Genomic DNA, 23,883 nt, shown 5'->3' with positions numbered 1-23,883 from the left:
CCTTTTGATGGAGTTCACATCGAAAAGGTGCTTTATCTTGGGGTGGAATCTTGCAGTATTTTTAGCGTTCTTTTTGCATGAAATGTTTGCTAATCAATCATTGGGACGCGCCTTTTGTGGCCAAAGTCAACTTTCCCTCTGGCCATAAATGGTCTGTATGATGAAATATTTTTTGAACTTGCCGTTTCTTGACTTCTTGAACGATTTCCATCAAGTGCAGGCCCTCAGGGTTAGAAAGCCATAAAAGTCGAACCCGTCAAAAGTGACGAATGACTTATGAGATGAAGTTGCCCGTGTCCTGCCGCTACCTTTAGCTCGACGCACGCTAACATGACATGCTAGCTGCTCGTTGGCATGGAGACGACTTGTCAGTTGGAATGTATTTTTGTTAGCGTGTTTGGAACTCGCATCACTTTGCTAGCGTGGGTGTTTCTAAGTTAGCATGTAATCTTTCGGTTATCATGAAAACGTTTTGTTAGCATCACTCACGGTTGAGAGTGGCTAACTGCTAGCAGCTGCTTCTGGTTAGATTTAATAAGACACTCAACGTTCTCCTGTTCTTAACGAGGACATTAAGCATATGAGAACTCATTTTTCTTTGTTTTGTTTTGTTTTTTCATTTGAAAACAACTTTCCTGTCTTTAAATGATCCACCTTGTGCATCTTTTTAGCGTAACTCGAGCCGTTAAGATGTCAGACTGGCCCCGGCCGCTAATTTCTCCACGTGTGTCGTTTTCCCCCCCCGACAAACTCGGGCCAGCTGAGTTGAGACGCCAACAGCAGTGGAAAGAACGCACACTCAGCCAGGAAGGATGCAGAGTTAGCGTGTGCATGTGACTTTTTTCCCCCCCCCCTTCAAGTGATTTAAGAGGTTTCAGGCGGCACGTTTACACCAGACCCGAGTTTTAATTTGGCCTTCGCCACCGCAACTGCTTCTCCTCTGCCACGTTTTTCATAAGGTCATAATGTTCAACGACTTCTCTCTTTTTCTTTTTTTTTTTTAAACAAGGCCTACATGAATAAACATGAGGTCAGCAGCCAGCCTCGTTAACATTCAGACGTCAAATTTACCTCGCCAGAAGACGAAGGGGAAGTCAAAGACTTAGTCTGGCTGTTTCCGGGCGAGAACTCAGCTGGCATCAAAGGCGTTTCAATATTCTCCCTCACGTCTTCCCGGAACAGCTTGAGCTCGCCTTCCCTCCTCTTTCACTTTTCCACATGCAAATACTTGTTTTCTTTCAAAATCTGACCTGACCTTTCCCCCAACCGCCACCAAATCCTCCATTACCTTTAGCCCGTGTTCACCTTGTGCGTAACGACGTGCTAATGTGGTGCTAAATGGCTCTATTGGGGTCATCCAAAAATAAAAATAAAAATCTACCCTGGCATTTTTCTGTTCTGCCACTGATATTGACTGATGTTGGTTCAGTTTTCTGTCTATATTACAATTGGATAAATGGACTAGAACCTCTAAATTGTAGGCCAGCCTCTTCGGGTAAAAAATGGAGGATAATAATCGTTGCATTGACCCCAAATGGTGCCATCCCACTGGGCATCTGCCTTGTACGACAGATGGCCAGTCCAGTCCTGCTTTCATGATCGCTAAAGGGAAAATATAAATATCGGCGTTATATCATCAGTTGGAGCGAAGATAAAGGAATATAAGGAAAAATGTGAAATGCCAAATATTTTTCAATAGATTCCAAGTTAACCAAAGACCAAAAATAGTTTGCAATTACAAATTGCGAGTAACAACAGTACTGTAAACTGCTCATCTTTTAGCAACATTTCAGTATCGATTTTTTTGTTTTTTTTTTGTTTTTTTTTAAGACCACTCAACAAGTCCAAAATTTCAAAGTAATTTTGTAACATCACATCATTCAGATTCAAGAAAAAACAAAATCCTCACAGTGCAATAGCCTGGTGGTTACCGAAGGAAGTGCAATTGCATTTTTGTGCTTCTCATTTTGTATCATTTGCATGCATTTTTGAGAAATAGCATCAGCATCATATTTGAATGGAAAACAAAGGAAGTGGTCAGTGAGAACTTCCGTTTTGCACCTAAAATAGACGAGGTGTCGTATTCACTTCACTTTATTTCACCTCGAGCGGCTATTATATCAATAAACTCAAAATTGGAACGTCAGTTTTGTGGAGTTCAACTAAATGTTTGACATTTATCTCATAACCAAGAAATGAGAGTTAACAGAACTGCTGGCCGTTGACCTTGAAACAGTTTGCTTGCTTTGTTGTGTTTACTAGCTGCGTTAATGTCAATAACTGACCTGAAATGACGGTTTTAGGCCAAAATATCTAGTTTTTTTTTTTTTCAGCGTGTGTATATAAAATAAAATTGAGCCTCCGCTCTAATCATCTTTTGAATTATCCAAGGAGAAAGCGGAAAGTAAGCAAACATTTGATTTGGAGCGTTGCAGCCTTCCTTCCATCCTGGCGGTGAAGTCAGACGTTTGGACAGCTGCGAGGGAGATTAGATGGCTTTTCATTTCCTCATCTCATCTCCACGTTCTCTCTTTCCTGCTTCCCCGACGTGCTCTTGTTGACAGGGAACTCACGAGACATCATATTAGGTACACGTCGAAAAGCTCGAGCAGCGAGGGCCTCATTTTATTTTTAAAATGAGCAGGCGGGCCAAGTAATTCAAGTGGGGGAAAAAAACAAACATATACAGTATATTCTTATGTTTTGTTTTTTGTAATTCATTTTTATTATAATTAATTAGCTATATTTAATAGTTATTTTATGTTTATTTTTAAAGTTGTTTGTATTTTAATGTCTAAAATAAATCAATTAACCAATTATTTATAGGTTTAAAAATACATTCATATAAGTTTAAAAATAAATAATATGAGTTATTTTAATCCCGTTGTTTTAAGGGTGTATATAAAAGAAAAATGAATAAAAACATGTACATGTATTACACAATTAGTAAAAATAAAAAACATTTTGAACATTTCAACAGATATTACAGGACTCTTAATGTGGTCGTTGAGCGGGTTGGCAGTTTTTTTTTTCTTTTCTTTTTTTATTCCCATTGTAACATCTTTTTTTCTGGATGTGCCCCATTTGAAGCCAATCATCCATCCATGTCATTTCGTTTAACTACTTTGAACAAATCATCGTGTCGCCCAAACAACTGTCAAAAGTCGTTTTTTTTTTAGGAAGAAGATTGTAGGATTGTTTTATTTGTTGACGTTGTGGTGAGGTCTCCCAAGCCGTCGTCCTCTCTGATCCTATAGCGCCACTAAAAATACTCAATGCAGTGTGGAGTCGTGGCAAAATGGCTGAAAGTAGTGCTATGGCGTTCATCTTGTCTTTTTCAATAACCTGATGTCTGAAAATTCGCTGTTAAAAACTATATAACACGTGCAATGGACCGTGTCGAGTTTCAAAAAATGTTGTCGACACATTCTTGAGACGATTGCACCCTAAAAATGGTGGAAAAGCGCCGACAGGAGACGACGACGCTTTCTGCTGACTCGTCACGCGCACACACACGATGCTGATTTTACGAGAGCAGGCGTTATTTGAAGCTGCGCTTTTTACATCAACAAAACGCTGACTCGTCTGCTCCCGCACGTTCGCGCAAGCTCGTAAACGCGTCAGAAGTCGGCGTGCAAGAAGCTGTTAACTTTTTGAGAAGTTCGGCATCAAGATGCAGATGCAGGATTTCCTCTCCCAGTTTTGGTCGCGTTGACAAATGTTGCATAGTTTCCAACTGGATTTAATGCTGGAATCTTAAGCCGGAGTTTGTCAGCCTGCGAACGAAGCAGAAATTGCCGTGACGGCCAATCATCCTAAAATGTCTGCTGTTTTCTTTGCACTCCCTCTGATACCACCTCAGAAGCGGAGAAATACACACGTTTACTGTGTCAGTTCCTTTCACGAAGAACACCAAACTGGGAAACGAGACTTTGAATGACAGCGTGAAAGGGGCTACGGTTTCCCATCGATCACAAATTGCTCGTTAAATCTGAAAAACCTTCGTCACATCTTAGCTGGATTCATGTATTGTACTTTACGTTGGAGTCAGCCAGCCCTCCTTCAAGCGTCTCCGGTTAGAAAAAAAAAAAAATAGCGAATTTGCAAGTTTCTAAAGTGGCGAATTTGCAAGAAAAAGTACTTGTAAATTTGCGAGTTTATAAACTTACGAGAAATACACATAGCGCAGCTGTAGTCTAATCATTTGAGGATTCGTTGGTGGTTAATGGAACTGTTTATAAAATGAAAATAAATAAATAATATATATATATATATATATATATTTGGGATGTAACGATAGGAAGCTCATACGATACGATAATTATCACGATATTGTGGGGAGGTTGGCAATATTTAAAAAAATAAGTCACAATATTGTCAAAAAAAATGAGCTCATACTAAAAAAAGCTCAATATTGTGCTTTTGTACATAACAGCAATACAAATAAACAACCTCCAATCTCTAATAACACTTAATATTGAGGCACTTACGCGCTAATGCAAGCCCACATTGAGTTCCTCCAAGTATTGACGAGCTTCACAAGCATATTGCAATCTCCTTCATCTGACAATTAGTGTATTTTAAACATGGAAGGGCCAAAACATACCGAATGAAAATTAAACTGCACTAAAAAACTAGCCACCAGAGGGTGCTATAATTGCACAAATGGAAATCAACCTGACTTTTTTTAACAATGTGTTGCATTTAAATATTGTGAACATGACGACGACAATATTGTGGCAGTTTTAATATCGCGTTATTGCTGGTATCGTTACATCTCTAATATATATACATATATGCCTGTCCCAAATACGCCATCATAGTTTCACATCCCCAAGTGAAACTCAGGAAGAATAACTGAAGAAGATCGGTCTCAACTTTCCCCCACTGACTGGCCGACTGGCTCGCCCTCGCTGATGTTTACATTCTCAGACCAACTTTATCGTAATTCAGCACAAAGCTGACGTCTTTATTTACACTCTTTCTTCGTGCTTGTAAAGTGCAAAGATATGTTTGCTTTTGTTACGAAGTGTTTACATTTTGAAGACATAATCATGGAATCAGGAATGGCAGTTTTGTGCACAGCTATCAAGTGATATTAACGAGGATGGTGCAATGACGCGGGCGAAATTCAGCAAATAATCAAAAGCCAGGCCGGATGTTTGCGAGGAAATCTCAGTCAAGGACATCTCAGATCGTCTTGGAAAAAAGAATCAAACAAAACTGGATCGTGGAAATTTCTCCATCCGAGTCTGACACTTTTACTTCTTTTGTTTTCCTTTCTGAAAAGTCTTCTCAGGCCATCAAAAAAAAAAAAGTCTTAAAGGTAGCCAATGTTTGCCAGGCCATTTTCGGGGATGACATAAATGGACTTGCTCTTCTTCTGCCTGCTTTGCGCCCTCATGCTTTGGGCTTCGTCGCACTCGGCGAAGGACAGGTAGGCGGCGATGCTGTTCCTGACGCCGTAGCTCAGCATGTTGTCGTCGCGGTTGCTCGTACTGCTCAGCTGCGTCCTGGTTCGGAACAAGTTCAGATAATGAACGAGCGTTTGCACGTAGCGGCCGCCGTCTTTTGGCTTTACCGGTCTTTCTTCTCGGCGTGCCGTCTCATAACAACCGGCGGAATGTCTGTGGGCGGCGCCGTTGGGTTGGACTGACACGGCGACGTCAACGTACAGCACAGGCCGTCCGCAAAGTCTTGAAATGAAGAAAGAAATCCGCATTGAGCGCAGTTCCGCGCGTTTGAGGCCTGCATCGGAATGTTTTCTCGCGGCTGTTTTACTGGATTTTGAAAGGTTTTTCAAGGCCCACGGAATATTGTGTTAATCTCTTCTTTCATCAGGAAAAAAAAAGTATATTTCTATCTGTTTCCGTTTTGCAGAAATTAGCATTAGAATATAGCTAAGTTTCATCATTATTCCCAAATCTTTTTAAAGCAGTGTTGAAAAGAGGTTTTTGCAACACGGCCCTGATTGAGCACTTATGCTCTGCTGGCCGTGTTTTGTAATAACTACCAATGCGTCAATCATTCTCTACAGTTCAGAGGCTGCATCATAAAAATAAAATTAAATTAAAAAACATATAAATACGTCTTTGGGAGCATGTTATTTAAAATAGAACGTACTTATACGTTTTTTGGGAGAAAATGAGTCTATAAAGACTGAATTAAAATCTATAGACAGTTGCATTCATAAGCATAATTAGTGTGTGTGTATTTAGTCTGTTGTCTCCACTCTGTCCGTGTCGATTCATTGTCATTTTCCTCATGTCATGCTGAATGGTTTTGTTCCACGTCTTGTCTCGATTTACCCTTTTGGACTTGGTTCTTGTTTCTTAGTTTGTAGCTCATTTTTGCCTCCTCGTTTTTGCTTATTAAACTTCTTTTTGACCTCATTCTTCACCTCCTCGCCCTGCTTCCCTGCATTTGGCTCCACCACCATGCCGCAATCTTGACGATAGCATTCCAAAAATAATGTTCATCCCACCACTAACTAATGCTGGTTAATAGGGGTGTTAAAAAAAATCGATTCGGCGATATATCGCGATACTACATCGCGCGATTCTCGAATCGATTCAATAATCGGCAGAATCGATTTTTTTTTTTTTTTTTTTTTTTTTTTTTTTTTTTTTTTTTTTTTTTTTTTTTTTTTTTAGGATTCACACCTTGAGCATGGAAGAATGTTATATGAACGGCACATTAAGCCTTAATATTATTATTTTAATGCTGTTCAAACATGAAACAGATTACAACCTCTATAAGACTGAAATTTCAGATAAATAAATAATACATTTTCATATAAATCTTACACTCTACAAGCTTACTGATTAGTATTTTCTAAATATGAATGAAAAAAAATCGCAACAATCGACTTATAAATTCGTATCGGGATTAATCGGTATCGAATCGTGACCATTCGTATCGGGATTAATCGGTATCGAATCGAATCGTGACCTGTGAATCGTGATACGAATCGAATCGTCAGGTACTAGGCAATTCACACCCCTACTGGTTAACTTACTAGCTTGCAGCATGGAGTCATAGTAGCCACTTGTTGACATACTGTAATTGTGTGTGTGAAGTTGTTTTTCATCAAAAAGATGAGAACATTTTTTATGTGAAATAGTTTTAGATCCAAAATGTTCGTTATCTGCTGACAACAAAATAAATAGGGGCAAAATGATTGTCCTGACTAAAACTAGACTAAAATATTGACAGTTTTTGATGACTAAAACGAGACGAATAAAAATGTTGTTTTTTTTCTAACGACTAAAATGCTTCATTTATAGCCGACGAAAAGTTGACAAAATAAAAATGGGATGAGGTTGACTAATTGTGATAAAAACTAACAAGTGTGATTGAAACTGGACTAAAACTCAAAATGCCTGACAAAATGAACACTAGCGGCCTCACCGTAGTAGTAGTGGATCATATTTTCCAGGCAGAGGAAGGTGAGGCCAGGGGAGATGTAGTACCAGCCGTTGTCCAGCCGGCTGATGCGATAGTGCCGTGTGATGCTGTGCCTGACCGACAGCACATACGTACCTCCAAACAAAAACATCGATTTCAATTTGGGCAAGAGTTTGCAGTTCGAGTTAAAAGTTCAGAGTCCAGTTCTTTTCAGGAAGTTGCGGCAGTGTTGAAAAAAAAAAGCAGAAGTCATGCATTGTGTATTTTATCTCACGCTTGGTCACTGGAGACATTTGCATGAGTCATGAAAGGTTTCAGACAATCAAATGTTTGTCGCGAAGATGAACGCACTATTGCTGTCCAAATTACTGTTAATTTTGAGTTCACTTAAAGCTTTTAACTGCACTAATTTTTTTGAACGCACAATTAATGACTGCCCCTTATTTGGAAAGTCTGTACGGGGGGAATTCCAGTCACAACACAGCAGACACACCCACGTCAAAATGTATCGGTAATAAATTTAATAATAATAATGCGTATATTTGTGGAGACTGGGTTCAATTTTAAAAATGTGCAGAATTTCACGTTAACTACATTCTAAAGATTAGATAAATCTTAATGTGAAAAGAAAAACGCACTGAATTGTCACCATCATCTTACAAACACAATTATGCCAACTAGTGGTAGAAAAATGACCTCAACACAAATTGATGTTGCACTTTTTTTTTTTTTTTTTTTTTCCAGTACAGTATATCTTTCTATTTTAACTCCATTTGATGAATTATTGTGATTTATTATTATTATTATTATTATTATTATTATTATGTAATTTTATATTTTATTTTATAAAATGTGTACATTACTGAAAAATAATGCATGCAAAACAGCGAGACCGCGAAAAGTCAACTGCGTTATAGTGAGGGAACACTATACATTCGAAAAAATATTTTATTGTACATTTAAAACGGATATAAAATTTGCGATTAATTGTGAGTTAACTATTGAAGTCATGTGATTAATTACGATGACCAATTTTAGTCACCTGACACGCCTAGTTTGAACCCAGCAAATATCAAATCTAGGATCACTCCCCCAAACGTTTCCACTTTGGGATAAAGAATCCCCGTCCGAGCTTCCTCACCTCGCTCCGTGGAGCTCTCTCGTACCAGGAAGGAGCCGAGCCGGTTTCCAGGTAGAAGCAGAAGCTCCTCGGCCTTCTGCCTCGTCACCCCCTCGAAAAGCCACCTGACGAAGCAAAAAGAAACGCCTCAATCTACAAGTCTGTTCATCCTTTTTTTTTTTTTTTTTTTTTTTTTTTTTTTTTTTTTTTCTTTTTTTTTTTACTGGACTTACCCGTGATACACTTTAGCCACATGCATCCTCGGGATGTAGTTCTCCTTTCCCGTCTGGAGCGAGCGGACTTTCCACCAGTAGGCCTGCCTGCGTACCGGGGAAAGAAAAGAGAAAAAAAAAAAAAAAAAAAAAGGGAAACGGGAGTCTCAGAATGGCCGTTAATTGATGTTTGTCAAACGTCAAAGGTTGTCTGCATACTGTGCCACGATGCCGAGCTTCTCTCCGATCCTGAAGATGGGCTGGCTGACATCAGAGGGGGGGTAGTCGGCGAGCACGACCGCCATGTCTTCCTCCGAGCCTGGAAAGTTCACATTCATTTGATGAGACATTCGTCCATTTTCAATCACACTTGTTCGTTCTTCATCATAGTTAGTCAACTTTATCCCATTTTTATTTAGTCGACTATAAAGCTAACATTTTAGTCTTTATTTTAGTCCAAGAAAACGTATTTTTATTTGTCTTTTAGTCAACAAAAATTGTCAACATTTTCAGGACATTTTACCCCTGTTGATTTTTTTTTATTTTATTTTTTTATCAGCAGTTAATATTGAACATTTCGGATCTACTAAACTACTTCTAAACTATTTCACATAAAAACTTTCATCTTTTTGATGAAAAACAACTTGACACACAACTAGACTAAGTGCAATTTCTGGAGAAAAAAAATTGCGTGGGAATGCTGACAGCTGAATGCCGATACTGCTACATGCTAAGCTGAATGCTTTTTTTTTTTTTTTTTTTTAAAGATAAATTATGTGAAAATGACAAAGTTTTAATAGAAGTTGAAAGATAAATGAATAAAGAGAACTGAGCAGTATCACAGAGCTGGTAATGATGATCAGTTGTATGTATGGAAGTGGGACTTAGAAAAAGTTCAATGTCAGTCCCATTGAAAATGAATGGGGGAAAAGTTGATATTTAACGTCAAATTGTGCGAGTACTGTAACGTGGAATCAGACGATATATACCCCGGAATGCATGAATTTTTTTAAGCAAGTTGAAATTTTAACGGTGTAAATCAGAAGTATTACGTGGGAGTGTTTTTTTTTTTTTTTTTTTTTGTGGAATGCTTTCAGCATTCCCACAATTACAGTTGCTACTAGTAAATTAGCCAGCATTAGCTAGTTAGCAGTCGGATTAAAATTATTGTTGGAACGTTGGGTTAATGTTATTCTAATTTCCTTTTTTTTTTTTTTTGTTAACCTTTACCTGCTGTGACTCTGTCCCGTGTGTTGCATGTTGCAACCCGCGAGAAAGGGGGTGTGTCACATGAAAACGTCACAGTGACAGATTAGCAGAGGCAGGCTTTAAAAAAAATATATATATATCATTTTCGTCTCCGTTCATGAGCTAAAGTGTCCATATAATTTTATGAAGTGAATCCATTTTCATCTCGTATAAATTAGTCGACGAAAATGCATACTGATTTATTCACAGTTATCGTTTATTAATGAGGGTTTTAGTCTAGTCTAGTTTTAGTCCAGTGAAAATGTGTGTTGACGAAAACATTTAGATTTATTTGACAAAATGAACACTCGTCATCACGCCAACAAAATGCAAAATTGCTGGATGAGAAGATCTGGTTTTCCTCACCTTTCCAAGAACTTGCGTCATCTCCGCGGCGGAGGTCGTCGCGGGGTCGTCGCGGGTCGTCGGGGGTGGTCAAGCCTCGCATCATGTTGCCCATCCTGAAGCCCGAGAGACTCGTCTGCCTTGTGTGAGCTTCCGTCTTAACGCAAACGTGTGTAATGGGGAAGCTGTCTGAGTGACATTTCATTGTCTGATTTTGCTCAGCCCCGAGCCGGATGTTTTAAAAAAAACAAACACATTTTGAAAGTAGTGAATTTCGGAGTAAAAAAAAAAAAAAAAAAAAAAAAAACTTGCATCAAGTGTCTTGAGAGAGATGATGTGTCATTTCGGTCGACATTCTACGTGACTAGTTGGAGTGCGACTGACTGACGGTTTCCTGCCACCAAATGAGGAAGCGCACCTGCCATGAGTGTTTCATTAATTTCACTTCTTTGGATGATTGCTGCATTGCCTTCCTGACTGCGGCGATAAATGATCTTGCAAAAAAAACTACCGTTTTGGTTCGAGAGCGTGCTATTTGCCGTCATGTTTGGATGCGGATACAGAGACCACACGAATCCAATATTTCGACTAACTAAACACTTTTGAATTGATGGAGTTTAACTGCCTTAAAAATAACGGATAAAGCGCATCATGAAATTTTACCGATTAACATGCAAATCAAATTTAAAAAAAAAAAAAAAAAAAAAGTGAGTCCAAATTACAAGAGGAACAGATTTTTTTTCCAAACCTAAATACAGAACAAAACACACACACATGCACAAACAATGCATGTATTTCAACTGAAGGTTTCAGTTTGTGGAACAATTCGGATTATAAAACTAGTAAAAAAAACAAAACAGTCCATTTGTATTTTTAAAAAAATTTATAAAAGCTCAATTACTGGGAAAATGTAGGTTAGGCTGTTGAATCATTTTGTTTAATTCTTACCACGAAAGCATCTTGACTGCTTACTGTCATTTATTATTATTATTATTATTATTATTATTATTATTATTACAATATTTGATTTTTATTTTTTTTCTGATGAGGGGCAGATGTCACAAGTTTCACGTCATTCTGTCCAATTTCATTTCTTTTTTTTTTTTTTCAAAAGAATGAAATACAAATTTTGAATTGAATTGAATTGAATTGAATTGACTTGAATTGAATTGACAGTCTTTCTATCCTCTAAAAACGGATTGGTCAAATCAACACCAACAAAAAAAAAAAACATTAAATTTGACCAATCTATCTAAGACACACATTTCCATTTTTAAACACTATATTATTTTTTTAAATATCTAAAATATTGTAATCACTTATAATAATGAATAAATACATTTAGAATACAATAAATTGATACAGTAAATATATTTGCAAGTAATCTGTCTCGACTTACATTCTATAACCAATTTCATTGGTTGTTTGGCTAACCAATAAAATTTGTATGTCTTGGTGTTATTCAAGTCTATACGGGAAGCAAATGGTTGAACTTGATCCATAGTGACACTAACAGCAGGTGTTTACAGGTGTGACGACTCATGTGAAATTAATAATGACGACTGTCCAGGACTTTCCTTGCGTCGGCCACTAATTTGTTGTTTGTTGGTTTAACTTGATATCACGCGCCGAGCAGCAATTCTGTCGGTTCGTCAGCATTTCCCCGGGATCCATAAAGGCAGCAGATGCTTTCCGACATCCGTCTGTGGCTGACGTCGGCCACAGACGGATGTCGGAACGCTGCTGGGACATTTCCACACCCTGCTAGTCTAAAATGACCAAATTACCCACTGGGAGGATTTGCCATCATTTATTTATTTTTTTCCTTACAAGCCAAAGTCCCCATATGCTCGTCATGGTTCCGTTTTTGTTTTTTTCCAGGGTTCATTTCTCCCTAAATGATAGACATTCCACATGCTGCACAAGTGGTCGTTAGCGCCTCGCTGGCTGCCAATAACGAGCATCTAAAAGAAGAAGCAAGTCTGACTCGAGTGGAAACCGCAACAGTGAGCGGCATGAGACGGCCGGCGCTTTTTTTGTTGTATGTCTCGTCTCTCGACATGTTTGCTCTTACTGGACCACGGTTATTAGATCGTTTTGGAATTTTTCATTTGAGTTAGTTTTGATTTCATTTTGATTTTTTTTATTTTTTTTATTAGTTTTCAGCATGGTCCTGTTAGTTTTGTTTTTATTTATTTATTTTTTATTTTTTTAATTAGTTTTCAACATGGTTCTGTTAGTTTTTTATTTATTTATTTATTTTTAATTAGTTTTCAGCATGGTTCTGTTAGTTTTTTTTATTTTTTATTTTTTTAATTAGTTTTCAGCATGGTTCTGTTAGTTTTTTTTTTTTTTTTTTTTTTTTAGTTTTAGTTGAGATTCAGTATTAGTTTTAGTTGAAAAAAAAAAGGTGTATTACTTGTGTGCAATATTAAAAAAAACCACCATGGGAGGGATGTCATGTGAAGGTGCTTTTCTATTGGCTGCTGCTAGATGACGTCACTTTTTTTGTGACGCACATTCAAACGTCCTTTGTCCGGTTAATATCAAAATAAATTGACTTAAAATCACCCCCCAAAGGCTAATTTATTAAATTAATTAGCAAAGACTAAAACAAAGGACATCTTTGCTATAATTATAGTTGGTTTTAATTAATTTTATAAACATAGAATTTTCGTTTTTATATAATTTATTTTATTTATTTTTTTTATTTTTTTTAGTTTTTTCGTTAGTTTGAGTTAACCTTGCACTGGACTTGTCAACCTCTTTGCTTTTTTTGGCAGCAGCAAAGTACAGCTGAACGCCTCTGAAGTCGCACAATTTGGAATTTCAAACAAAATAGGCAAAACTTAAGAGTTGGTACTGACCAGAGAAAAGACCTCCGACGACCTCATTTCAGTTCGAGTCAAAGAAATGTGACTCTTATCCAGATAAGCAATTATCACTATTGTAACTTAACTTTTGTTGTTTTTGTAGGTTTTACTTTGAACAGCAACAACAAAACATTAAAAAAATTAAATTAAATTAAAAAAAATCTGGATTTCACTTGGACTTCATGTAAAATTCATCCCAGACCAAAAACTTTCCGTCCTGTACTAAAGCCATTGACAGAAAAACCCATAAAACTCTCTTTTGTTGCCATTTTTGTCGACTTTGTTCCGGAAAGACTCACTCATGAGAATGACATCACGTCCTCTGAACCGCCATCATGCAGTGCAAAGCGGCGTGATGGCAACTTTCCGGTTATTCCAAGATAGTAGCCATGGTGAAGTCAATATTGAGTCATTTAGAACCCCGTCAGGTCTTTTGTGCGCAAAGACTTTTGTGAGGGGCCACCTGTGCGCTCTATCAGCTCCGCCCCCCCCCCACCACCACCACCAGCAGCACCTCAAGGGAGCCTTTCCGTGCTGGGCTGGGTAACCGCGGGTTCCCTTGCCAGCCTTCCCTGCCAAGCCCATAATGAGTGTTCTCATGGGAAGTTGAGCGTTTATCGCCATGTCATCATCTATTACCCCGTCATTACGCGTAGGCGGAGCTATTTTCACCGCGCACCTGCGCAAACCGCGACCAACCCTCCTTTCCCCCTCGGAAAGTCACACCTGATAGCCACTTTCAAATATTCAAGCTTGTTGGACTTGTTGGTTTTGGATGCCAGAGGATGAGATTGGACCAGCAAAGAATCATGCATCCATCCATGCAATTGCGTACAGTACATGCATTTAATCAATATTTGCAAATGACATTCAGATAATAAAATACGTTAATGTCAAAATATTACGGTATTTTGTATTTATTTTTAATTTTATATTATGCGAATACGCGAGTAATTTAGCTGATGAATTGTGATTAATCAAAATTAGAAAGTGTGATTAATCAGATTAAAAATTGTAATCGTTTGACAGCGCTATCTATTATATATATATACAGTATATATATATAAGCAGTCAAGAAAATGGATGGATGGATGGATGGATGGCGTCATCCTTTTCTAGAAAGAATGATTTGGCATTGCGGGATCAGTGGTGCTTCTGTTCCAATGTCTTCTTCACGTTTATGTTAACTGTCCAGTGTCGTTTAATTTGGCGGAAAAAGTCAAAAGCAGTCATTGCTCGCACGTTTTTCCCCCTTGTTTCCTTTATCGCATGCCTCACTTTTCTGTTAGTTGTCGTTGGGTCAACCACTGTGACGTTATAAAGTTGTTGTTTTTGGCCGTACGAGGATGTGCTGTGCTCTAAATGCAGACTTCACAACGACTCCAAATTGCCTCTACCCCTTCGGAATTTAGCAGCAGATGGAAAATATCAAGCAACCAGGACCTCCGTGCGCATCATAACATTGATGTGCATCATAAACTATTTCAAAAATGTATAGAGACATCACTTCACACATGTGCTAAAAATATTTTTTTTTTCTGCTAGATTTTGCGACGGTTGCGTCCAATTCAGCGCTGTTAACTCATTCACTCCCAGCCATTTTCATTTTCAGTTATATTGCTATAAAAACATGGAACCTACCAAAATAAAAATGTCTCTTCTTTCATCAGGAAAAAAACCAAAAAAAAACAGTACGATATATTTTTTATCTGTTTTTGCATTTTGTAGCAATTAGCATTAGAATTAGCTAAGTTTCATCATTATTCACAAACCTGTTGAAAATACTGGGAAAAAGAGCTTGTTGCAACATGGACCTGGTTGATCTCTTTATACTTTGCTGCCACCTGCTGGCCGTTTTTTTTTTTTTTTTTTTGTAATAACTACATCGCTTTAAGCAACCACTTCAGGTCAGAAACTGCATAAAAGCCTTCATACAAAAACCGATAAAAAAACGTATAAATACGTTTTTGGGAGTAAATGAGTTAATAGCAATACCATCGCTCAACGTATTACAACCAAATGAAGAACAAAATATTCTTCTGCGTTGGGGCATGTAAACTATTACTTTTCTCGGCCTGAACTTGTGGATTTTGGCATTTTTCTCCTGCGAGATGGTGGACAAAAGCAGCAGCTTCCACTTTCATGCTCAATTTTAACAGTTAATAAAAGCACCATAAATCATCGCGTTTGAATTCAACAAAAAGCAAATTGTGCATCTTTTTCAGGATATGTGAACTATTACTTGTCTGGCCAAACTTATTTTGCAAAAAGATCAGAGGCGAGATCGTTTCATCACTCGAGCGGGTAATCAATTGCTCAGATGTCGTCCTCATGAATGACTTTGAAATTCCAACGTTGTCCACAAACAATTCCTGTTCATCGAGAAAATGTCATGCGCTTACAAAACAACTGTCGAGTTGTTGTTGTTGTTGTTTTTTAAGATTCCTCGAGCCATCGTGAACGCTGAGGTCGCAGGCGTCGGTCAACAACAGGTCAGCCAGCCTAAACACTCCCAAGACATTCCTACCGCGGGCGGCGCACACACAATCAAGAAAACTCCCGTCGTCCGTTTACATCCGAGACAGACGCACAGAAACACTTTTGTTTGTTTTCACCAGCGCGTGAACCTAAAAGGAACTCGCACCGAGTCCAAATCCTTTTTTACTTCCCACCGGCTGAGAACCACCAAACGAGCGTCGGATATCTTTTGTGGTATTTCACACCTCATCTCGTTGGCATTTGCTAGTTTTGCTTAACGTGATCTGACTCTTTAGATTTGAATACTTTGAATGGAGTTGCACAAGTCATGATTGAATGTTTTCAGAAAAAAAACGGAAATGGTTTTATTGATTTTCTAAGTTCTGCGACTAATGTTGTGCCTCCTCAAATAGCAACAAAATCGCAGGCTAACACGGACGTCGCATTCCGATAAATGCTGCGACATGTTTTCATTCTTACAGACACTTGCCAGAAGTCCTTCAGATTTTTTTGATTTTTTTGCCCGTTCGTGATCTTGAGACCGCAACTATATAAAGCGGCTATAATTACCGGCCCGCTCTTTACATATGTTCAAAAACCAAAGCAGCTGAAACCCAGAGGCCTCACTTGATCATATAACCGACCTTCCTAAAGATCTCAGAAATCAAAGTATGAAAAAAAAACACAAAAAAAAACTACTGCACTCTCTAGCCGTGTTTCCATTACCATCAGTTTTGCGCAAAAGGCGAGTTTTGCAAAAGCAAGCTGGATTTACGAAAAAAATGTGTGCGCTCTCATGAGGTAGTTTTTTGAGACATGTCGAAATCGAAGTATTTCACAAAAGTGTAACGTAAACGCTTTTTTGAGCATTTCCAGTCGTGTGACCCGGCCGGTCACGTGACGAGCATTTCTCTTGTTTTTGGAGTCATGGCGGCGGCACAACCGACGAAGACACGGAAGTCTTTATAAAGCTCATTCGAGAAGACATCGTAACCCGTGTTTTAGTACTACAAGGTCTTCGGACGGGCGGTAAGCCGCTCACGCCAACGTTTGAGATTTTATGAGAATTGTCAGATCTCGTGAGACGGGAAGTTATGAGAATCGCAACGGAAACACCGACCATTCGAAATTGTGCTTTTTCGCAATTGCAGGAATATCGCTTTCATTTTGCGAAAAACTGGAATGGAAACGCACCTTCTGTTTAAATCAGTTTCGCTATACTTTTTCCAACAACTAAAATCAGTAGTAGTTCGTAATAACTGAGGGTTTTATAGCAAAATGAGGTCTGATTGTTTTCACGCAGACTTGCTAGTGCTCAAAATATCAAATACATTCATATCAAGATGAAATAATTGCTTTGTATTGTATTGAATGTAAACCCCCATCCATCACATCCAACGTTTGTCTTTTTACACGTTGCCCCAGGGGCTTTGAAGCGCGTTTTTGATGCCAGTTAACTTTGAAGCTGTTCTGTAATTCTTCCCAAACATACTTTTGACCGGAGGTGCTTTGATTGAGAGGCTTTTCACTTGTCAGTCCCTTCGTCTGTTGACACCTGATTAGCATTTAGCGGTTGTTAGCGCAGCTCACCAAATGAGTCGTGTTGGCCGAAAAAAAAATGGCTGAAAAGAAAACATGCCCAGTTGAGCTCTGTCTTCGTTTTTGTCGTTTTTTCAGTGCTAATTTCATGCAGGAGGTGCTGCATGTGACATCGGCCCAAACAAGAACTGAAACGAGACGGCCGGGAATAGGCGGGAAAAGGATCTGAGGCTTGGATCTGGATGACATCATGGTTTTATGTGGCGGCATGTGTGCAGCGAAACAGCTGCCATGCAGAATTTTTTTCCGTGTCTTGGAGGATTATTCAGTCACTGATCTTGATAGGATGATGGAATAAGGAATGAGGCACTCTCATATTTTGCTACATTCTTGACTGATGGTGAGCCAAAACACAATTTGATGCTTGCATAATTGAAGAGGACAAAACCTCATGGATGTTATTTTGGTGGCAAACGTTGAAATCAAGTGAATCCTCTTCTGTGGCAAATATCAAAGAGGAGCACATGTGGTCCTGGTGAAGGACTTTTCAAAAGAGGTCCTTCAGGTCTACCCGTCAACCGCTGGAGCTTCAAATGGAACGGGAGGGTGGAGGATTAGGACAGGAGGTGAAGGAAGTTGGATGAAAGGGACGAGCGATGTGGGGGAGGAGGAGAACCCGAATGATTGAGGATCTGAGGAGCAGATGAAGGCACAAGCAAGTTCGGAGTTGTGAGGAGGAGAAGCAGAGTGTGGAGAAGAAATCCGAGAGGAGGAGGAGGAGAATTTGGGAATGTCTGCTCGGAGGAGGAGCTGAAGAGTGAAAGTGGAGCAGCAGGAGAAAATCGGCATGTCAAAGCTTGTTGACGTCATCGTGGACTTTTAACATTTGTGCTCGAAGTCGTTGGCTGGCGCTCACTCGCTCGGTCTGCGCGGAGATGTGACGGTCGTGTGAGGCGATGCGGCGTGCGCGCGTGGAAAACTGCGTGTAGGAGCATGAGGAGCGCTTGAGCGACAGTTTTGGAGTGGCTGCACGTGAGGCTCCTCGCCAGGGATGAGTTGGCTCCTCTTGTGGATTATAATCGCAGTCGGGATTCCAAAGGTACACGTCGGGATTTTAGATATTTGCCAGACTGTAATCGTCTGAGTGAATCCGTTAGAAGTACATTCGTTTTGTTAATGTAACTGGATGAGTTCAACTTACTCTTGGCACTATTTTAGTATGAAGTCCACTGTGGCGACTCCATGTGGCCATCAGGGTCACTGCGTCTCTGATGCAAAAAATGAATATCTTTAAAAATCACCTGCTGTACGACAGCGTATTAGGGCCACGCATAAATGTTTTTTTTATATATATATATATTCAGAGAAAAAAAATTGCAAATTTGCCAACTTTATTTTGTCACAAATTCTATTTGCGACGTTCTAAAGTGGCAAATTTGCACGTTTTTTTTTTCTCACGCAAATTTGCTACTTTAGAAAGTCGCAAATTTGCTACTTTAGAAAGTTGCAAATTTACGACTTTCTAAAGTGGCAAATTTTCGAGGGAAAAAAAAGTTGCAAATTTGCCGCTTTCGATAGCGGCAAATTTAAAAAAGAAAAGTATTGGCGCATTCAAGTAGTACGATATGTCTATTTATCCTAAGTTTTTTTTCTCGCAAATCTGCCACTTTAGAAAGTCGCAGATTTGCCACTTTCTAATTTCGCAATTTTATGATTTTTTTTTTTCTGGCAAATTTGCCACTTTCAAAAGTCGCAAATGTCCGAGTTTTTTTCTCGCAAGTTTGCCACTTTCGAAAGTCGCAAATGTACGATTTTTGTCGCAAATTTCCGAGTTTGTTTTTTTAGCAAATGTACCACTTTCGAAAGTCCCATATTTACGTTTTTTTTTCTCACAAATTTGCCAATTTTCTAAAGTTGCAAATTTACAAGTTTTTTTTTCAAATGTACCATTTTCGAAACAAGCAAATTTACAAGTTTTTTTTCTTACAAATTTGCCACTTTCCAAAGTCGCAAATTTACGAGTTTTTTCTCGCAAATTTACGTCTTTCGAAAGTCGCAAATTTACGAGTTTTTTCTTGCAAATTTACCTCTTTCGAAAGTAGCAAATTTACGATTTTTTTCTTACAAATTTGCCGCTTTCGAAAGTTGCACATTTACGATTTTTTTCTCGCAAATTTACTACTTTAGAAAGTGGCAAATTTGTGAGTTTTTTTCTTAGAACATTGCACTGCCCTTGAAAAAAAAATTTTTTATACGTGGCCCTAATACGCCGTCATACCTGCTGTTATTGCCAAACGTCTTCTTTGGATTTCTAAATACGCATCTTTGATTTTTTTTTTTATTGATTTTTTTTGCGACTCGCCGTCCGACAGGCCTCCTCCCAGAATTCCACTGCCATGCCGGCGGCGGTCACGCTGCCGAGCGCAGAGCCCTTCAACGTGACGCGGTACTGCCGGTGGCCTTGCGAGTGTCCCGCCGAGCCCCCCGTCTGCCCGCCGGGCGTCAGCCTCCTGATGGACGGCTGCGACTGCTGCAGGGCGTGCGCCCGGCAGGTGGGCGGGGTGTGCAACGAGAGGGACACCTGCGACCACCACAAGGGTCTGTACTGCGACTACAGCTCGGACCAGCCGAGGTACGAAAAGGGCTTGTGTGCATGTAAGTGTCGACCTCGCTCATCCGGGTCATGGTCATCCGCAAAAGTTGAATGGACTGTTCCGACTCGGCCGTATCTCTTGAACCCTCCGTCCGACCGGGGTCATACGGGCATCTCGTCTCGACGAGACCTTTCCAACGGTGTCTGTCCCGTCGCTCCATGACAAAAAAAAAAAAAAAAAAAAAAAAAAAGACTGTTAATTACAAAAACAACATAAATGATGAATGAAAAAGTATTCATAATAAATTAAAAATCATATCAAAATGAAAAAAAACATAAATAAAAAAAAAACATACTTTCAATGGAAAATGACTGTAAATGAAAAAAAAATGATGAATGAAAAAGTATTCATAATAAATTAAAAATCATATCAAAATGAAAAAAAAACATACTTTCAATGGAAAATGACTGTAAATGAAAAAAAAATGATGAATGAAAAAGCATTCATAATAAATTAAAAATCATAGCAAAATAAAAAAAACAAATGAAAAAAAAATGATGAATGAAAAAGCATTCATAATAAATTAAAAATCATAGCAAAATAAAAAAAACAAATGAAAAAAAAACTATATACTGTAATAAGTAAATTTAAAAAATGTACTTGTAATGGAAAAATTAATGTAAATTAAAAAAGAACACATATGATGAATCATAAAACATTTATAATAAAGTAAATAAAACATATATAATAAACGGGAAAATATATATATAATCTATAATTAAAGGGATACTTGACTCATTTAGCTATTTTCATCAGTAAAAAGTTAATATTTTGTCTACAATTAATGTGGTGAGTGCATTATTTTTCATGTACGATGAGTACCTTTTTAAAAAGTTAATTTTCTACTTGCCGTCGACTGATGATGACATCACCTGTGCTGAGGAAGTCGGTAACGACCAAACCCAGAAAACAGGTGAGCCATGATTGGTCGTTACCGACTTCCTCAGCACAGGTGATGTCATCATCGGTTGACAGCAAGTGGAAAAATTACTTTTTAAAGGGATTAATTGGACATGAAAAAAAAGTGATCAAATTCATTCGACAAAATATGAACTTTTCACTGCTGAAAATTGTTCAATGAGTCAAGTATCCCTTTAACGGGATTTTTATTTTTTTATTTTATTTTTTTAAATGAACGTGGATTTCCATTATTGCGGGTAGTAACACCCGTGCTAAACGAGGGACCACTTGTAGGCCGTCCCTGGTTTTACCACCCACAGGGGATGTCAACTGGAGGACGCCATACCTCAAAACTGAGAACGGAAGAAGCCATTTGGATTACGGTTGACTCCATTCAACTTCTCACGATGACCATAACCTTTGGATGATGTGCCAGAAGTCATGTTTCCGTAAGTGTAAGCCCCTCCCCCTGCCCCTCCCCGCCCACCTGTTAGACATGGTGGGCACCGGCTGCGAGCACGACGGCGTCATCTACCGCAACGGGCAGAGCTTCCAGCCCAGCTGCAAGTACCAGTGCGTGTGCGTCAACGGCGCCATCGGCTGCGTGCCGCTCTGCACCCGGTCCAAGCCGCCGCGCGTCTGGTGCCAGAACCCGCGCCGCGTCAAGGTCAAGGGGCGGTGCTGCGACGAGTGGATCTGCGAGCAGCCCAGGAGGGGGCGCAAGACGGCGCCCAGGCACGCGCTGGACGGTAAGATCGGCGGAAAACGACGTCGGCGGCGCTTTTGGGCTTTTCCTCCGAGAGTAACGTCTGCGCATGTGCGGCAGCGCCCCCTGCTGAGCTGAGCGCTTGGCACGAGAACTGCGTCAGCCAGACCACGTCATGGAGTCCCTGCTCCAAGACGTGCGGTCGCGGACTCTCCCTGCGCGTCTCCAACGCCAACCGGCGCTGCGAGCTGGTGAAGGAGTCGCGACTGTGCAACCTCCGGCCCTGCGACGTCGACGTCGCCAAGCACATCAAGGTGCAAGTGCGGCGCCATCTTCAGCCGCTTTCCGTCCTTCCTTCCTTCCTTCCTTTATTTCATGTCTATTTTTCTTTCCTTCCTTTCTTCCTTTCATACTATTTTCTTCCATTGTTGCTTTCTTCCTTCTTTTCCACTTTTCCTTCCTTCCTTCCTTCCTTCCTTGCTTCCTTCCTTTCTACCCTCATTTCATCCATATTTTTCCTTCCATTGTTGCTTACTTTTCTTTCCTTCTTTCCTTCCTTCCCTCTTTTCATATATTTCTTCCTTCTATTGTTGCTTCCTTCCTTCCTTACCTCATTTTATACTATCTACTAGGGGTGTGAATTGCCTAGTACCTGACGATTCGATTCGTATCACGATTCACAGGTCACGATTCGATTCGATACCGATTAATCCCGATACGAATTTATAAGTCGATTGTTGCGATTTTTTTTCATTCAAATTTAGAAAATACTAATCAGTAAGCTTGTAGAGTGTAAGATTTATATGAAAATGTATTATTTATTTATCTGAAATTTCAGTCTTATAGAGGTTGTAATCTGTTTCATGTTTGAACAGCATTAAAATAAAAATATTAAGGCTTAATGTGCCGTTCATATAACATTCTTCCATGCTCAAGGTGTGAATCCTTAAAAAAAAAAAAAAAAAAAAAAAAAAAAAAAAAAAAAAATCGATTCTGCCGATTATTGAATCGATTCGAGAATCGCGCGATGTAGTATCGCGATATATCGCCGAATCGATTTTTTTTTAACACCCCTACTATCTACTGTATTTTTCTTCCTTCTAATGTTGCTTACTGCCTCATTTCCCTCCTTTGACTCTTTGTTCCTTCCTTCCTTCCTTCCTTCCTGTCCTCACATCATACATCATTCTTTTCTTCCTTCCATCGTTGCTTTCTTCCTTCCTTCCTTCTTTTCTTAATTCCTTCATCTTTCCTTTTTAACAACCTTCCTTCCTTCTCACATTTCATGCCCATCCTTCTTCCTTCTTTCCGTGCTTAGTTTCTTTCTTTCTTTCTTTCTTTCACCCAAATATTGCTCCTTATTATCATGATAATTTGTTGTTGTTGCTGGTTGTGGTCATCAGGCGGGCAAGAAGTGCTTGAACGTGTACCGCGAGGAACACGCGTCCAACATGAGCATCTCGGGCTGCACCAGCACCAGGCCGTACCGGCCCAAGTACTGCGGCGTGTGCACGGACGAGCGCTGCTGCATCCCGTACAAGTCCAAGACGGTGGACGTGGACTTCGTGTGCCCGGACGGCTCGTCGCTCTCGTGGAAGATGATGTGGGTGCAGGCCTGCTTCTGTAACCTCAGCTGCAAGAACCCCAACGACATCTTCGCCGAGTTGGAGAACTACTACGGATACCCTGAGGTCATCAACTGACACCCCTTTTCCAAATTTTTTCTATTTGCTGTTTTTAGATTTGTAACTTCTTTTTTTTTTTTTTTTTTTTTTCCCCCTATTGGAAAAATGTGTAAATAATTAAGTGTTTTTGCAAGGGTATCGTGGATCAATTTAAGGAGACTTCAGTGTAAATGTCGTTTTTTTTTTTTTAACTCTAATCTAACAAGGAAATAAACATTTAATATTTATAATGGTAACGTATTCATTTATACTTTTGTTTCAGTGGATGTACGTTTTTTTTGTTTTTGTTTGGTTGGTTTTGTTTTGTTTAATGTTTAGGACTTCAAAAAACAAGAATATATTTAGAAAGAAAAAATATATATATATACATAGTATATGCAGGCTTTTGGTTGTTTCTTGTGCATAACTGGGCTGCGTGTTTGCATTTTTATGTATTTATTTTCACTTGGGGGTGTGGTATTGCTTATTAGTAAGTGCGCTCACATGTGTGGTGGATGTGGGTGTGGCCTTGAACACGTGGTTGGGTGAGCTTGGGAGTGAAGATTCCTGTTGACCTCAAATTGTGGACCTTAAACATCAACATCGTCAAAGAAAATCGTATGAGGGCAAATTGGGTAAGTGCTTGTTTTTTCTTCTACGCTGCAGATCAGATGTAATTAAACATACACAATCGAAATATGTTTTTTTAATCCCTCAAAACATTCTTGAAAAAATGA

The 23,883-nt window shown here is 39.2% G+C and overlaps 2 protein-coding genes across 6 annotated transcripts in view; one reads left to right on the top strand and one right to left on the bottom strand.

Moving 5' to 3' along the window:
* ccn4a (cellular communication network factor 4a) overlaps positions 1-23,883 on the top strand; it is a 31,246-nt gene that overhangs the window by 4,615 nt on the left and 2,748 nt on the right. The window contains exons 1-6 of one of the 5 annotated variants that reach the window (XM_077507345.1): positions 12,310-12,373; positions 17,361-18,321; positions 19,595-19,877; positions 21,271-21,525; positions 21,603-21,796; positions 22,886-23,781. In XM_077507345.1, the coding sequence (XP_077363471.1) occupies positions 18,274-18,321; positions 19,595-19,877; positions 21,271-21,525; positions 21,603-21,796; positions 22,886-23,185 (1,080 nt within the window). In that variant the 5' untranslated portion in view covers positions 12,310-12,373; positions 17,361-18,273 and the 3' untranslated portion in view covers positions 23,186-23,781. Of the gene's footprint in view, positions 1-12,213; positions 12,374-16,734; positions 18,322-19,594; positions 19,878-21,270; positions 21,526-21,602; positions 21,797-22,885; positions 23,782-23,883 lie in introns of those variants that run through there. The other 4 variants (XM_077507343.1, XM_077507347.1, XM_077507344.1 and 1 more) reach the window with 4 other exon arrangements.
* sla1a (Src like adaptor 1a) lies at positions 4,601-10,638 on the bottom strand. The gene is made up of 7 exons (XM_077506927.1): positions 10,354-10,638; positions 8,959-9,058; positions 8,761-8,847; positions 8,549-8,652; positions 7,411-7,542; positions 5,582-5,696; positions 4,601-5,513 (listed from the first exon to the last, which is right to left on the bottom strand). Exons 1-7 carry the CDS (start codon positions 10,535-10,537, stop codon positions 5,321-5,323), a joined length of 915 nt encoding a protein of 304 aa, XP_077363053.1. The 5' UTR covers positions 10,538-10,638; the 3' UTR covers positions 4,601-5,320.

Source organism: Festucalex cinctus, chromosome 19 (assembly GCF_051991245.1).
Source record: "Festucalex cinctus isolate MCC-2025b chromosome 19, RoL_Fcin_1.0, whole genome shotgun sequence".
Classification (NCBI taxonomy): domain Eukaryota; kingdom Metazoa; phylum Chordata; class Actinopteri; order Syngnathiformes; family Syngnathidae; genus Festucalex; species Festucalex cinctus.
This window is presented reverse-complemented; position numbering and strand designations above follow the sequence as displayed.

Excerpts from the sequence above, each read along its gene's own strand:
- sla1a (XM_077506927.1), bottom strand. The coding sequence starts at position 10,537 with ATGAAATGTCACTCAGACAGCTTCCCCATTACACACGTTTGCGTTAAG. Across the intron at positions 9,059-10,353 it reads TGACGCAAGTTCTTGGAAAG|GCTCGGAGGAAGACATGGCG; the intron begins GTGAGGAAAACC and ends TGAACTTTCCAG. Across the intron at positions 7,543-8,548 it reads AGAGAGCTCCACGGAGCGAG|GTACGTATGTGCTGTCGGTC; the intron begins GTGAGGAAGCTC and ends TTTTGTTTGGAG.